The sequence below is a fragment of the Alligator sinensis genome, unplaced genomic scaffold (genome assembly GCF_000455745.1).
Source record: "Alligator sinensis unplaced genomic scaffold, ASM45574v1 scaffold633_1, whole genome shotgun sequence".
NCBI lineage: Eukaryota > Metazoa > Chordata > Crocodylia > Alligatoridae > Alligator > Alligator sinensis.
In genome coordinates this window covers 695,871-712,744 of record NW_005842280.1, presented here as the reverse complement: position 1 = coordinate 712,744, position 16,874 = coordinate 695,871, and the positions used below count along the sequence as shown (strand labels likewise).

The 16,874-nt window shown below is 42.6% G+C and overlaps 1 protein-coding gene across 1 annotated transcript in view; it reads right to left on the bottom strand.

Annotated features, from left to right (window-relative positions):
• HHAT (hedgehog acyltransferase) overlaps nt 1-16,874 on the bottom strand; it is a 270,033-nt gene that overhangs the window by 217,949 nt on the left and 35,210 nt on the right. Inside the window, exons 6-7 of the mRNA XM_025209294.1 lie at nt 13,854-14,048; nt 2,145-2,357 (exon numbers count right to left, since the gene is read on the bottom strand). Of these exons, the coding sequence (XP_025065079.1) occupies nt 2,145-2,357; nt 13,854-14,048 (408 nt within the window). The remainder of the gene's footprint in view (nt 1-2,144; nt 2,358-13,853; nt 14,049-16,874) is intronic.

The following is a 16,874-nucleotide window of genomic DNA, read 5'->3' as shown; positions in this document are numbered from 1 at the left end:
ACCAGGGCAGATGAGGTTGGTCTAGCAGTTAGAGCCTCTGCCAGGAAGTGAGAGACCTGTAATCTTGGCCCTCCTTAGCCCAAGGAGATTGTGTGGCTGAAGGCACTGGTTTACTTAGCACACAGGCACTATGGAGCACTACAAGAAAGACCAAGGCCTTTTTGTTCACTATACAGGAATTTTAGGCCCCAGTGATTCAAGTCACTGTCCTGGAGCAAGACACCTAAATTTTAGGTGCTGTAGCACATAACTGAGACAGAAATATGTGCAAATATTCCCTTGGAAATATTCTTCTTGCAAAGAAGAATTTTTCCAACTATTTGAGTTGGTCTAATAAAAAATATCGGATTTACCCAAAGAACCTTGTCTGCCTATGTCCTTAGACCAACACAGTTACAACCTACACCCCTGAAATATTCCCTTGGAGCAGTTTCCAAAGGGGAGAGGAAGCCACTGTTCCTAACTAAGCAGCAGGTGTTCCACCTGCTGACGCCTGTAGTGTGCAGAAGCCTGTAGTGATATAAATGTAGCAAAACTGCTCCTGCTTCAGCTGGGGTTAAAGCTTGTGGTGATTTAGCTCAGTTATATTGCTACAGGCTCCTGCTATATGGGCACATATAGCATTATAGCATAATAGCTCCTTTGCATTCCAGAACAGCATATCTTCCTCCCCTTTGAAACCGCCATAAGTGAATGTCCGTCCAAGGCTGGTTTGGGTCTGACCCAAAAGGTGTCTTCTATACATGTGCTCCAATACATGGAGGCAGGGGAGCTTTAGTTAGAGCAGCTCTGAGAGACCCTCTAATTAATGTGCCCACAGTGTCATGTGTATTCAGCATCCTGCACTTCAAAATGGCATCACAGTGCTTTAACTAAAGTTTGTTTCATGAGATTTAGTTAAAGTACCCCCGTCACCATTTTGAAATGCAGGGATGCTGAACACACGACACAGAGGCGGCTGGACTGCACTAATTAGCACACTCCAGCAAAGTTGCAGCAGACACAATTAATCAAGTCTGCTCCAACGTGTGCTAATTACAACACACTGGAGCACAGCTGCATCACATGTATAGGTGCCCCAAGTCACCAAATACATGACAGAAAACTACTACTTCTGTCTTAGTTCTCCCATGCTTCTAGGTGACTGAAAAACCCCACTTACCTGTTTCAGAAGGGAAATAAATATATAATCATGATTCCAAGACACCACAGTCTAACACAAAAGGTAAATGTATATATATTGGGAAATGATCATACTAGTTTTCCACCTTCTCATGCCAAGGCTTTAAATCTAAATAAATCCCTATTCGACTAATATTAAATTCTACTTGGACATTTTTCTTTAATTAATCAATCAATCAAATATATACATTGTTTTAATGAATAGCCTTTTGTGAATTCAGTATCTTTTTATAGCTGACATGGAAGCAGGAACGCCAAAGCTTGTGTTTTAAGTGTTCCTCTATCTTCTTATAAAACGTAATTCAGGTCATGCTAAGAAAGGGCAGATGAAAATAAGCTGACTTCAAGAACATTTTCTATTTGAAAATCTCATCAATGAGAATTTTTTATCAAGCAGGTAACTGCAAAATTAGCTTAGTTCAGATTCATCCACAAACTGCATTATAAAATACATTATAATAAGAATCGTCTCAAGTAAGATTGGATGAAAAAGAATTTTTAGGCTTTGTCTATCCAAAATTTCCATCTGATTCACTATGACATCTCTCAAGATTAAAGAATCTGCCCCTTCATCTCTATCCCCTTTAATGTAATATCACTTCAGCATCTATATCAGGCAGCTCAAAAGAAGTTACCTATTTTGTGGAGTGGCCTTTCAAAAATAGGTCTGAGTTTCAGAATTTGGATCCAAATCCAAAATTTCCCGATGTCTGGGAGTATTTCATAATCTGTATTTTTGACTAAGGCCTACATCTAGTTTTCAAGCTTTTTCTTTCTCATTTTTTCAGGGCATGCACTGCCAACTGATCCAACTTTTTCACACCCCTCAGCACACACATTAAAGGTAAGGGGAACATCTAGCATGCTGAGGTGGTAGGAGGTGCTCCTCCACATATCTGGCCTTCAGTAAACATCAAATTAACTAAATATTAATAGCAACGTGATATTAAAAGTGTTGTTACCTGCTTACTATATTCATCAAAGTTCATAATGGGTCCATTGTGGAACACAGGATAGTAGAACATGTAGGCCAGCATCCAGAGGAATGAGTGGTACCGCTTCTGAGTAGACCCATGCCAGCAGTACTCTAGGCTGAAACTTGTGTAGTAGATGCAACGAACAGTCAGGGTGAAGAGAAGCAAGTAATATTCATTTTCAGTATCATACCACCCTCTCTGTAAAATAAAGCAAATGTTAGTGGTATGATGTTGTTGCTTCAAATGTGTTGACATCTTAATGGGTACTTCAATGCACATTTCATGATCTAAGACAATCTAAGAAAGTCAGACGGACATAATTTTAAGCACTGTACTACCTTGATTATATAATATCCTATGCGAGAAAAGGGGAGGCAAACAAAATTTTCAATGTCATTAATAGATTTGTTAAATGACCATGTATGACAGACAGGGCCATTCCTGGTCGGGGGAGTGGGGCGAATCAGGGCGACCACCCCGGGCCCCACACTTTGGGGGACCCCACAGAGTGGGACGGAGCAACGGTTCAGAGTCCAGCCGCTCGCTACCTCTCTGCTCCCCCACACACGGCCAATGCTGCTGCTGGCATTGGCGGCGGCAGCTTCTTCAGGTCCAGGGCCCGGATTGGAGTGAGGGCAGGGCCCTGCATGGGCTGATTTACCCCGGGCCCTGCACCCTGCTTGGGTCAGCTCTGATGACAGACTATACTTTTGTTATAATTTGGGGGGGAGGGGGGCATTAAGTGCCTTCATGTTGTAATTTTAAAAATTTTGCAAAAATCTTGTTGGTCTAATAAAAGACATCATCTCTACAAGTCCTAATTGCCTTTTCCTCTAGATCAATATGGCTACAACCTGGATACCTGACACATGGAAGATATTGAATTTTAGCCTATTTTTTTTAATGAAATCTTCATATTTTCCCAAGCAGGAAGCAACTGTGAAAAACTGAAACCTGAGATCCTGCTCCTGCCTTTGTTTCAAGGTAGTTTGCATCATCACAGATCTTCACAGAAGGCGAGAGGCTTCATACCAGCTATAAACTGACTGCCCAGAGGAGTTTTCCATCTATTGACTCCTCTGTGAAATCCTATGAAATATGAACTTCCATTTCTACCCAGGAGAACTTCTACAATCTTTTCTCCAATGCCTGATGAAGAGTGTCTGTGCCTGAAAGCTTACAATTAAAAAATTTTTTTTGCAAAAATCTTGTTGGTCTAATAAAAGATATATCTTCTCTACTACGAGTCCTGATTGCCTTATTCATGTTATAACAACACTGCATGCCTCAGTTGTCCTGTTTAGCTTGTCTACAGAGAAAGAATGCTTTGAAGAGGATCTGCTTGAGCGCTCTACTAGGAGAGAATGGGCCATGAAGCAATGATGACAAAATTTGGCACAGTTTGCTGGGCTAGGTAAAGACATTCAAAAAGCCTGAGGCAGAATCAATCTAAGTTACATGGTTTTCTGCAAGCAGTGTAGTTTAGATCATTAGCAAATAGAACACACATTCACCCTTTGGTGAGGGCATAAATTTTAGACCAGGCTTCGCCATTTTTAAGTCAGTCTGCACGTGCCAAACTTCTGTTCTGTTACAAGTATAGACTGGTTTCCGATCACTTCTACCAGTAAGACTAGGGATAGAAGTTACATGTAACCCAGTTTAAGTGATCAGAAACTTGTTTAAACCTGTAACAGAACAGAAGCTCTGTGCAAATAAACCAGTTTCAAAATGGCTGAAACTGGTTTAAGATAAACCTGGTTGAATGTAGTACCAGACTTAACTGATTTAGGTCAAACCAGTTTTTGAAACTTCTGTCCCAGACCCCTTCCTGCTTCAAGTTAAATCACAGTCCCCCAGCATCCCAGCATGCTTTCCAGTCCTGGGCTGGGCTGGGCTGCTCCAGAGAGCAGGGCTGGCCCCACTCCTCTGCTCCCTCGCTGAAGCAGTGAGGGCTGGCTGACAAGGGAGGGGGAGTGGGGGGGACAAGCCCAGCTGGGGATGCAGCCCAGTCTATGGAGGGTGTGGGGAGAGGGACTGGCACAATGAGAGGAGCCTAAGAGACTTGAGAGACAGGCTGTTACTTGACAAAGACTGCTGAGGAAACAGCCCAACCTTTGGGCCCAAGGATTCTGCCTGCTGTACTGCGGTTGACCAACAAAGCAATACGGCCTGCCAGGCCATTCTATCCAGCCCGTGGGGCCCCTAAAAAATTTAGAAAATTAATATTTATCTGCCCCTAGCTGCCTGTCATGTGGCCCTCAATGGCTTGCCAAAACTCAGTAAGCGGCCTCCTGACTAAAATAATTCCCTGCCCCTGGTTAAAGAAGAGCTACCTGCTCTGCTGTATGTGACTTTGGGTTCACTCCATCCCCTTAAAGAGGGGAAGTCCCTCCCCAGGCACTAAGCCAGGTCAGTGGAGGAGGCCACAGAAGTATCAGTGACTAAATGGCCAGTTCTAAGAGTCCAAGGAGCCAGGGGCTTAACTTCTCTAGAAGCCTTCCCTGGGATGAGCTGGGAGCCTCAAACAAGTGCTCCTCTGATGAACCCATGATGCCATACTTCACCTCATTGAGTTTGGATGATTAAGCGTGTACTGTAGTGGATCTGATTGATGTGGAACAAGGAATACCTGTGAATACCTGTCACAAGATCTTTAATAGAATTTAATAGAGTTTAAAAGAATTTAATAGAGTTTAATAGAATATTATCCTGCTACATAATATGGAAGAACCAAATAGAAATGAGTTTGACAACTGTACTAACATATTTAAAAGTGTGTCTGTTCTGAAGGGTATAACCAGATCAAAGAAATTTGCTCACATTTGAAGAAAGGTTTCTTTAAAATCCATACAACTCAGTGACAGGAACCAGAGGACAGAGATAGCAAAACTGTGTCTATACCAGTCAATTAAAGGCTGGTTAGCAATTCTTCTCTGACATAAACCAAACTGTTAGAGCAACAGTTTTCCTTATCCAATTCAAAAACCCTCAGTCATGAATTAGACACGTCCAAGCTTGACTAAGAAACTCTGGGACCAAAAATCAAGATTTTGAATTGGTACGATTACATCTCTCATGAAGCAAAGATGTGTTTACTGGAGAATTAGTGAAGTGTTTATCTTATATTATGCTCCATCAAGATAAGGTTTATATATTAAGGTGAATAATCTCATCTTGATGCAAGGGCTTTATTCATGCAATAACAATCAACATGAATGGGACTAATGCCCATTATTTCCCATGAATTGCTAATAAATGTGGTAATATAAGATCACGTTAAAAAAGGAATAAAATACCTGGGTTGGATTTTAAGCTACATCTCAAATCCAAGCATGAACAACTAGAGAGGAGATACACATTCAAATCTTTGAAAACCTGTAGGCTCCTGAATATAGATTCAGGGGACTAGGTAGACAGCTAATACACCATAGTCTTCCTCTAGATGAATACATGAAAAACCTGACAGGTGCTGACAATTTTGAGGAAATTCAGAAAGGAGTAAAGAAAGGATGAAGTAGAATAGCTCATGAGAACCAAGAAAGGGATAAACCAATTTTTAAAGTATTTCAAGAGCACAAACACCAATCTGACCAGAATTTCTAAAATGACACAAGGGATCCAACTAGGAGCAAAACAGGAAAATTAAGCAATGGAATGGGCAGGAAGAATTTCAGTAATGGCCCTTAGCACATAGAGAGGAGAGGGGCAAATGAATCATATCTTCAACTATGTAGTAGGAAACCATTCTCCCCTTTAATTTTAAGGTTTTATTCTTGACAGCAGGTCAGGACAGAAAGAGATGGAGTAAAAGCAGTCTCAGGTCAAAAATGTTTTAAAATGGAGAGCAGGTGCTCAGCAGCTTTCCTGGTGGGATACAAAAGAGACAAAAATACATTCATTTAAAATACATAAGATGCCTAAGACAGAATATGAATCTGACCCAAAATTTAGACCTTGCTGATCAAATGCCCTATAAATATGCGGAAACAATATAAAACAACTTATGATTTACACTAGAATGCATTAAGACCCCAATTCAGGACAGCAAATCAGAATGTGATAAACTTTAAGAACATTCTGAAATCTCAAGCACATTCTTAAAGTTAAGCACATGATGGAGCCTTGGCACAGGTTACCTGTATAAGACCAGAAATCTGTGAATGTTGTGATGCCATAAAGTTAGGGTCTTTTTAAAGCAGTCACTGGTGAAGGCTTCATGTCGTTTCAGACCTGTATGGCTGTGACTTGACACTAGACAGCTGATGGACAGGGATGTGAACGGGAGATAGAATGCTATTCCTCATCAGTGGTGGGAGAGCAGGGGGATGACATATAGCTTGGAGGCTGAGAAAGCAACGTGGGGTCTTCCCTCCTTCCACGTCCAGCAGGAACCCAGCCAGAGCAGAGGGTGGGAGGGAGGGGAGAAATCTTGAAAAACTGTTTGAAGTGAGGGGTAAAGATGGGGGGGAAAGAGAAAGGAGTAGGAAAAAAAATTAAAAAATGAAAGGGCTAAAATCCTACATGTGTCTCAGTGAACTGAGATTGGGTTGGGGTGGAGGCTGGCTGGGAAGAGAAAGCAGTCCTGGCCCAGGTGGTGAGCCAAAGGGGCAAGGCAAATCATGCTTTCCCCAGCGTCCACAGCTGTTAAGCCACTCTCAGCATGGAGTAGCTGGGGATCAGCAAGCGCACAGAGCTCCGGAGAAGCAGCCTCCCTGGAGCTCCGTGCTCCGGCTTAAACTGACACAGCTACTCCGCACTGAGAGCAGGGCCACCCAGCTCTCAGCATAGAGCAACAGGGGCTCAGTGAGAGCATAGAGCCCTGGGAAAAGCATGCAGCTAGGAGAAGCAGGCTCTCTCAGCCCCATGGTCTCTCTGCAAAGTAAGCTCAAAGCAGCTGTTCTCAGCAGCGGGGGTGGCAGGGGACACAACCACTAAAGTTATGAAGGGTAGGAAGAACTACAGTGTCTGGGAGCCTGGGATGCTGGAGGAATTAAAGTAAAGCATGTTACCTTCCCCGACAATTCAAACAATACTCTGGAATGACATGGGTAAAACATTTCAAAGATAAACCTCCTTTTGAGAGGCTTATCTTTAAAACATTTAAAGAGTACTTAGAGTGGTTTAAAACCATTAACTAATGACTGCTCTTGTTTTAGGTGCCTTTATGCAGGTTTTAAGGTAACCTGTGCCAACACCCATGGTGAAGTACTTATTGTTTTTCAGAATAGAAAGGGTTTTAAGCGCATATAAATGAGCTTTCCTGAAGCAAGGCCTTAGCTTTTACATTTCAGACAAGGATAGATAATATAGTACACAGAGAGTCAAGTGAAATCTTGCTCTGGAAGCAATCTCAGATGGTGCTAGGACTCCAGAATTCTAATAAATTCCCTGTGCCAATGGATATGGCTTAATAAGAAAGCCTGGACTGGGGTGTACCCTAGTCTTAGGTGTGCAGCCCCTGATGCTTTGTGACATGACGTGTTCAACTACACAGCTATTCTTTTTTACTTATATATTTAAAAGTCAACCTAGTATCACAAAATATTGTATCTCATTAGGAAAGCAAGCCAGAAACCAGTTTGATTTAACTTGTGAATACTGTAACAATTCCTTGCTTTGTTTTCAAGAAACTGAAGTACAGGTTTATGCCAAGAGAGATTACCTTTACATACAAAAGAAACCAGTAGGGTATGTCCAAGACTGCATCTGTAAATAGGGGATGCTGCCAATTTCTGGGGCAATGGACGAAGGAAACAGATGACCGTTGAAGAAAACAAAAAATAATACGGGAAATTCATTTATGAATATTGCACCTCCATTAGGTTGTTTTGCTATAGAATACATGGCACGACATGCTGAATATTGCTGGAAATTTGTGGGAAAAAAAGTCAAATGTCCCTTTATTTAAAAGTCCATAGCTTATTAATAAAAGAGCACATTTTTGTTCCTAAACCACTAACTACATCATTTCCAATAGAGACTAAAATAATGAAGGACAATAACATCTCATACAATGTACCTAGCAAAAAACACATATCTGAGAAAATAATTTTGAAAATATTTCTTCTTTTTTTATTAATTTTTAAATGTAATACACAAATCAAATGTGCGTGTGTATTTAGATATCAACTATATATGAACTATGTACATGTCTGTTACAATAAGTAAGATAAGGGAAAAGAAAAAGAGAAATGGAAACAGGAAGGAGGAGGGATAGAAGAAGAAAAGTACACAAGGAATCATTTTTTAATTACCAAAATAATCCGACTACTCTTTCCAAATTAAAGTAAGCTTTTCACAGCAGTTAAGCCTGATAAACATGATTCTCTCCGTAAATTCCAGCTGTGCCATCTCATTGTACCAGCTTTTTGACCTTTGGAGATGTCCTACTCTTCCAGTGCAGTAATATAATTCAGCATGCCATTAATAAGGCCTGCTGTAAGAGTTTAGAAAATAACTTTTACGTATGCCCAGAATAGGAACAAATAATTACCAGAAAAGGAACAAAATACAGTAGTTTAGATGAGAAAAAGAAAGCCCAAATTTTTTCCTGTTTTCCTTCATGTAAATAGGCATCTGTCTGTCCTGCAAGACAATAGATTTGTGCAGTGAGGCATCAGCTCACTAAACACCTGTGTTTCCTGAGTGACAGTCCCTTCCACACTTATTACATGCAACATTCATAACCAAGTCGTGCGTGTAGTGCGGGGTTCTTCTTGAAGTTTCTTCTTTCTTCTGAATGTTGGTTTCTTCTTTCCTCAAAAACTTTCATTCCATGCTCAATAAACTGTTTCTAAGGGTCTAATTCCTCAGCAACAATCTTCTCCCAATCATTTGGCTCAAGGTTCATTGCCTTCATATCTCTCTTGCAAACATCTTTGAAATGGAGAGCAGGATGCCCACCTGGTCTTCTTGTCATGAGTTCTCATAGTTTCATAGTTGGTAGGGTCGGAAGGGACCTGAGCTGATCATCAAGTCCAAACCCCTGCCACGCAAGAGATCCTTGGGTAAATAGCCACTGGTTATCCGTGGAGATCCTTGGGTATATAGCCACTGTCCATTCTCCCCATATAACCAAGCCATTGAAGTCGATGCTGACTGAAGTCAAGAAGCGAATGGATGCCTGGAATGCTGGCACATTCTAAGACCTCAGCGTAGTCAACTTTGTCTCACCAGGAAATTCCTAGAATGAAGCAAAGGCAATGTAAGTGAAAACTGTAAAGGTGTTTTACTTGAGTAGAGTATGTGGTCCAAGATTCGCTGGCGTACAAAAGTGTTGATGATGCATGCATGACATACTTTGACCTTGGTCTTAACAGTCAGTTTGTTGCAGTTCCACATCTGTTTACTCACCATGCTTATGATACCTGATACTTTGCCAATGTAGGTATTCAGTCCAGCCTCAAGTAACAAGATGTTGATAACAATGGAGCCGAAGCATGTAAAATTACTTACAACATCCAATACATTTTCACTTATTGTGATTGCTGGTGGCGAATCAATGTTCTGGTCCATAATACTAGCCTTCTTGATGCTGACTGCAAGACCAAACTCTTGGCAGGCATGAGTGAAGTGACTGGTGAGGCGTTGAAGGTTGCTTTCTGTATCATCAGCTAACACCAGCTCCAGGTTCAAAACAGGCTTAGAGCAAGGATACAACCCTGCTTGACTCTGCTTCAAATCTCAAAAACCTCAGACACTGATCCATCATAGCTTAATGTTCTCTTTATTCCATCATGGAAAGAGCAGATTATGCTGAGGAGATCCAGTGGACAGCCAATCTTTTCCAATACTTGGAAGTGGCTTTTTCTGTTGACAAGGTCAAGGGCCTTAATCAGGTCAATGAAGGTGACATAGAGGGGGGGTTCCTTTGTTCCCTACATTTTGTTCCCCTTGTTCCTACTGCTTTTCTTCTTGTGCCACATATTTAATTCTTATTTAGTTCTGCAAGTCAACTTTTTATACTTTCAAACAGTGGCAAGATTTTCAAACAATCTTGATAATCTTGTTGATATTTAACAAGTCATTTCTCATTTGAACGTGCAAATAAAAAAATCACAAATGGTTGTCTCTGTGACAGATGAAAATAAACTATCAGATCTGTAGGTGTCTAGACATATATCAGGTCATGGGTAAATTCAGACATTGCCTGCTCGCTTCATCTTGTACAAGTATACAGTAACCTAGGAAATCCTTTCCAATTTACCTGCTATAATATATTCATTTCATTTTAATCTAATATCTTGTCCATTAATCTAAGGAAGTAGGGTCTGAATGAAACTGCTAACTAATTGCTAACTAGTTGCTAACTGCTAACTGTGCACAAAGAACTGGTCGCCAATGGTTCAACATCTAATTTGGAAGAAGTATAAATTGGGATTCCCCAGGAGACTGTGATGGGTCCAGTACTATTCAATATCTTCAATAATGACTTGGGGAACAGAATTAAGTGTACATGTCTTAATTTTGCAGATCACACTGATACATTGCAAAACTGATCCAAAATAAATTGAATAAAATTCAATAAGAGAAAGTGCAAAATACTACACTTAGGACAGAACAATAATGTGTACATATACAAAATGGGCAATGAATGGTTGGGCTGCAGTAATACAGAAAATGACCAAGGAGGTAAGGAGAGGAGGAGGAGGAAGACAAGGAAGAGGAAGGATATAGTGAACTGTAAACTAAATGAGTCAACAGTGTAATATAGTGGCAAAAGAAAAGATAACAGCTTACTAAAATGTATTAGCAAGAGCATAGCATTCAAGACATGGGAAGTGATTCTTCTATTCCATTCAACTCTGGTGAGGCCTTGCCTAAAGTACTGTGTCCAGTCCGGGCACCAAACTTAAAACAAAGACACAGACAAACTGGAAAGAGTCTAGAGAAGAGCAACAAAAATTATCTGAGGTCTAGAAAACACTGACGTGTGAGAAAAGGTTAGAAAAACTAGGAAGTTTTAGTCTAGAGAAGTCTCGAGACTGAAGGGGGGCATGCTTGACAACAGCCTTCAAATAAATATAATGAAAAAGTAGAAATCATTTGTTCTCTGTATCCAACGGGGAAGTAATGGGCCTACACTGAAACATGGGAGATTTTGGTTAGATATTAGGAAGAACTTTCCAACTCAGCACTGGAGCAGGTTACTGAAAGAGGCTGTAGAATCCCTGTCACTACATTTTTAAAGGCAAGTTAGACAAACATTTTTCTGGAATGATTTTGACTGGGACATTCCTGCCTTCACCAGGGGATTAAATCCAGTGGTTTGCAATTAGTGTATTTCCCTAATCAAAAATGACTTTGAAGTAAAGAGGCCTTCCCCCAAATAATTAGATTCCATACATAGAAAAATTAGAAATTTTTAAATTTGCCCCACCCCACCCCCCAACTCTTACAGGGGGAAAGTAGCAGCAGGAAGGTAAGTGGTAGGGGACAGGCAGTGGGGGGACAAGTGGCCTGACCCTCCCTGGACTCCCCAACACTTGTCCCCCCTGCTGCCTTGTCCCCCAGTGGTGCCTCTGCCCCCGCTGCAACCTCTGCAGTCCACAATTTCTGTCCACCCTGCCCAGCACTGTCTGCCCTACCTGCCGTGGTCAGGAGGGTGGAGCGGGGCAGCAAGACTCACTGCTGCTGCCACTGCCAGGACTCCCTGCCAGCCACGCTGCCATGGATTAATGCCATGCTGACAGCACCATAAGGAGTAATAGACTGGGGGTGGGGCGCAAACCGCACTGCCATCACCTCCTCCCGCCACCAGCCGCTTGTGCACCAGGCTGCAGCTCTACTCCAGAGGGGAGGTGGGGTGGAGGCAGTGTGGGCGGCCTGAAGGAAGCAGTAATAGCGGCAGGGTAGAGCTGCGGCCCAGCACATGAGCAGCTGGCGGCAGAAGGATGCACCCCTCCCCCCCCAGTTCATTACTCTTTGAGCTGCTGGCGGCTTGGTGTTACTCCATGGTGGCATGGCTGGTCTGGGGGTTCTGGTGGCAGTGCCAGCAACAGCAACCAGTCTCACTGCCCCACTCTGCCCTCCCATGCTGAGTCCCACCCAATGGGCTGCAGTGCCAGTCCAGCCATGCTGCAGCCCCGTGCCCTACTGTGGGTGTACCAATCCAAGGGGGTATATGTCCCCTTCATGCCCCCCACCCCAGCACACTGCCCATGGTAGGGTACCCCCTGTGCCCAACATACTGCCATTGCCCTGCACACCCCCACATTCCCCACACACTGGGGGGCGGGACCTGGGGGCAGGGGGGCAGGTCAGGAGCGAGAGGCACCGGCAGTGCTGGGGTGGCTGTGGTTTGAAAACAAGGGGCACAGAGATAATCAGGGCTGCTCAGCACCACAAAGCAGTGGCTGGGGGTGGGGGGAGGGATGGGACAGCCACAGCTGGACCCACTTCCTGGTGAGCAATGGAGGCAGGGGGGCTCTGATTTTCTCATGATAAAAAACCCAAAATCAAATGCCAAAATTTATGGGTATTTGGAATTTGTTTCATTATAATGACTGAGACACTGGTAGGCTTTCAAATCGCTTTAAAATTGTAAATAGATCAATCAAACATTGCATTCAACTGATAACTGTGTATATAATGGCATTTCGGTTTTATTGCGTAAAAATGCACATTTTGAGGTTTTTAATCTCAGTGAAGAAGCAGAAAAGGATCTTGGAGTCATTATTGATGTCAAAATGAACGTGGGCCGATACTGTGGGGACGCGGTCAGGAAGGCCAACCGCACCTTGTCATGTATCCACAGATGCATCTCAAGCAGGTCCAAGGAGGTGATCCTCCCCCTCTATGCGACACTGGTCAGGCCGCAGTTGGAGTACTGCGTCCATTTCTGGGCACCGTACTTCAGGACAGATGTGGACACCACGGAGAGGGTCCAGAGGAGGGCCACCCGCATAATCAGGGGGCAGCAGGGCAGGCCCTATGAGGAGACCTGAACCTGTTCAGCCTCCACAAGAGAAGGCTGAGGGGGGATCTAGTGGCCATTTACAAATTAGTCAGAGGGGACCAGCAGGCATTGGAGGAGTCCCTATTCCCCCGAGCACTACCAGGAGTGACTAGAAATAACGGTCACAAGCTGGCAGAGGGTAGATTCAGACTAGACATCAGGAGGCGCTATGTCACAGTTAGGGCAGCTAGGATCTGGAACCAACTTCCAAGAGAAGTGGTGCTGGCTCCTACCCTGGGGGTCTTTAAGAGGAGGTTAGATGAACACCTTGCTGAGGTCGTTTGACCCCAGTACTTTTTCCTGCCATGGCAGGGGGTCGGACTTGATGATCTGCTCAGGTCCCTTCTGACCCTACCAACTATGAAACTATGAAACTATAATCAGGGAATTTTTTAAATTTTTATCAGAGAATTTTGGATTTTTAAACAGAAAAAACCAGGATCCTTGCTCATCACACTAGTTATCATTTACTATTCAGGGCTAAACAGCATTTCAGAATGCGTACTATATAGTATCCACTGGAGCGAGCTCTCCAGAAGGTGATATTACAACTTCAAAATAAGATGCTACAATCAAAAGGTTTAGTAAGAGATATTGCATCTTACCACTTTTTTTTTTAATGCATCTCTGCTTCAACAAACCTGAAAGTGATTTTGATACTCTTTTTGCAATAAAATACTATCCAGAGTCATGATAAATAAGTATATTTTAATCACACTAACATAATTAATTACCTTTGCTTCTTCCAAAGCTGGTATGCGCAAAGTCGACAACAAAAGAAGTGAGCACAGCCACGTCAGGATTGACATTTGGAACTGGGCCACAGAAAATGAAATAAATATATGCAGCAAAATCAGTGCCAAGCCCTTGATTCCTAATAGAAACCAGCAGGCTATCATTCCATAAGTCATGAGACACCAGGGTTTGTACTGTAAATAAAGGAGACAAAGTTGTTTTAATAACTTCTGTTTCTATTATTTTAAGTTTATCACCCCAAACATGATATTTATCTAACTGGACAGCCCGTTTTTTGGCAATGGCAAATACAAATATTCACAAAAAGCCAACTAGAGAAGACTGTTTATTTTATAACAAAGAACTGTTACAACTCATATAACTCTTAAAGACATCAGAAGGGTTGCCTTATGATCTCAGCATCAAGAGCAACATACACAGGTTCTGTGGATTCTCATATCTGAATCCTATGGTAACAATCTAGCCCATCATTTTCTCAAGTGACTGAATGCAATGCCCATGTGATTTCATTTCTGAGGGCCTCTCAGAGGAGACTTGCATTACTATTTGTTCTTGATAGACATAAAGACCACCCGGTACTTTATAACTGAATATGGGGATTGATGTAGTGTCCCTGCCCAACTTTCCTCTCCTAGATGTGCAGTGTGTGATATGCATTGAGCTGTATAGCTGCCACCAATTACTACAGATGATATAGTCCCTTCATACACACCATCACTTGCTACTATCAAAAAAACTCAGAGAGCTCAATACAGCTAATCAGAGATGTTTTGTGCATACAACAGAGTGTTTGGCTATGAAAAAATAAATGCTTTCACACCCAACAAGGAGAGAGACCTGCTGACAAATTAAACCATGAAACCAAATTAGGATCACTTCAAGCACCTGATTCATAATTTCAAAACTTTTTCTTCCAAAGAAAACTGAATGGAAGGAGAAAGCTTTGCTTAAAGCTTTACATGTTGTTTTCTCCAAGTTTTTCCTTAACAGACAGAGTTTGCAGGCTCTTCCAACGGAGACAGTTTGTGACCCATAACCAGTACAAACCTACCTTCAGGAATAAACAAAGACCAGACAGGACAAAGGGCTTGACTGTGCTGTGTCTTATCTATAGAGCTGTGTTTCTAAATAGTTAGACACATATGATATGCGTAAATATTTGTGTATATAAAAATGAAGAGGGTGTTCACAATAAAACACTATATAACTGTATTAAAGTCATTACTTTAAACACAATGCAGCCAAGAAATATATCCATTTAGCAAACCAGGACATTTTCAATTATTAACTTTTTATTTCATTAGCTAAAGCTTAATCAGATTTGAAGGTTCCAACAAAACTTGTATATGCATCTCCACAATGCAGCTGGTATGGCTTTATATTTAAAGTCATCTATATAGCACAAATGCTTTGACAGTGAGCTCTTCAAGATATTTCATAGTTATCTCTACGTTCACCTTTTAACACAATAGGATACAGATCCTGTTAATATAATGCATGACATATAAAATATATTACACAATAAATACAAATTACAACAATTATAAGAAAGCTCTTATTGTTCATACTGCCCTTAAAAGTTGTGAAAAAATATTCATACTTAATTATAATAAAATATATAAACAATATAAAAGAAATGTCCTTTCTTTTAAAATTTAAAGTTTAAAAGTCTACAAGTTGACACAAGAGGCATGAACTTGTCTTTGGTCCTCCACAAGGATGCAAGAGTTTCTAAGGTATGCACAGTAAGCATCCAGACTGAGAAAATTATCCTAGAAGGTTCAATGTCTATCCAAAGTTCTTTGAAGCTCTTGAAGCTGCCTGTCTCCCCTTTCTTTGAGCAGTATTAGATGATGAAAACAGTATCAACAAGATGCTAAGAAGAAACCACTAAAATTATTCCAGCTGTGAAAAGAACCCTCTTGCTGCTTTCTGCATAATTTAAAATTACTTGAAATCATATGCAAACAGTGTGCATACATTTGTATCATTACTCATAATACTGTGCTCAAAAAAGGAGAGAGTCATATTGCTAATCACTTTGGCACAACAGTAGCAGAAATCCATGAAATTCATGAAATCCAGTACAATTCATGAAACAGTAACACTGGGCTACCCAGCAAGGCAGCAGTGGCAGTGCAGAGGAGCTGTAAGGCAGCCCAGGGACGGGCTCTAGGCAGCTGCAGCAAGAAGAGCCCAGCAGCGAAGGGGAAACGTTTGCTCTTCCCCCAAGCAGAGCAGCAGCTTCTACCTGGGCATGGGCGAATGAGTCTGGAGCAGGTGCAGGGCAAGCCAGTCGGGGCTGTGTGCATGGATTCTGGCTGGTCCAGAGCTGGTCTGCTCTGCTGGGGCAAGTCCTCAGTGGGCATGGGATGGGGCTGGGGTCAGGGTTGTGTGCGCAGTTCCCTGCCAGTAACCACAGGGCTGGAGCTAGCTGTGGCAGCAGTTGAAAGGAGCCGCCACCGCTTGGGCTACCTAGAAAGGCAGTCCAGCTGCAGAGCCACCTCAGCCGCGCTGCATGCCTAGAGGGCAGCGGGACATGCCACAGGCCAGATGGCATCTGGTCAGGTGGGACTGAGGAACCAGGTTGGTCTGCTCCAGCCGAGTTGAATCCAGAGCAGGCAAAGGCCAGGGCTGGGCCTGTGCATTGTTGGTGGTGGTGAGGTGGAGATGCAGAGTATGCAGGCTCTGGGCTGTTTTGGGTGGGGGAGGAAGGGGTGCTGACTGGCCTGAGGCAGCTCTCCAGAACTGTCTATGTGGCCCATGGATCCAAATAATTGCCCACCCCTGCTCTAAATGCTGGCTCATGACTCTTCAGCCCAAATACTGATATACAGTTTTCTAACATGGAGTTTGTGTAACTCTGTTTTCCCATGTTTTTAATACACGCCTTCCTCCACAGCATTGTACGTGCCTTGGGTGGTGAACTGGCTTAGGGACCACACCCAGAGAGTGGTGGTGGATGGTTCCTTCTCGGCCTGGAGGGAGGTGGCAGTGGG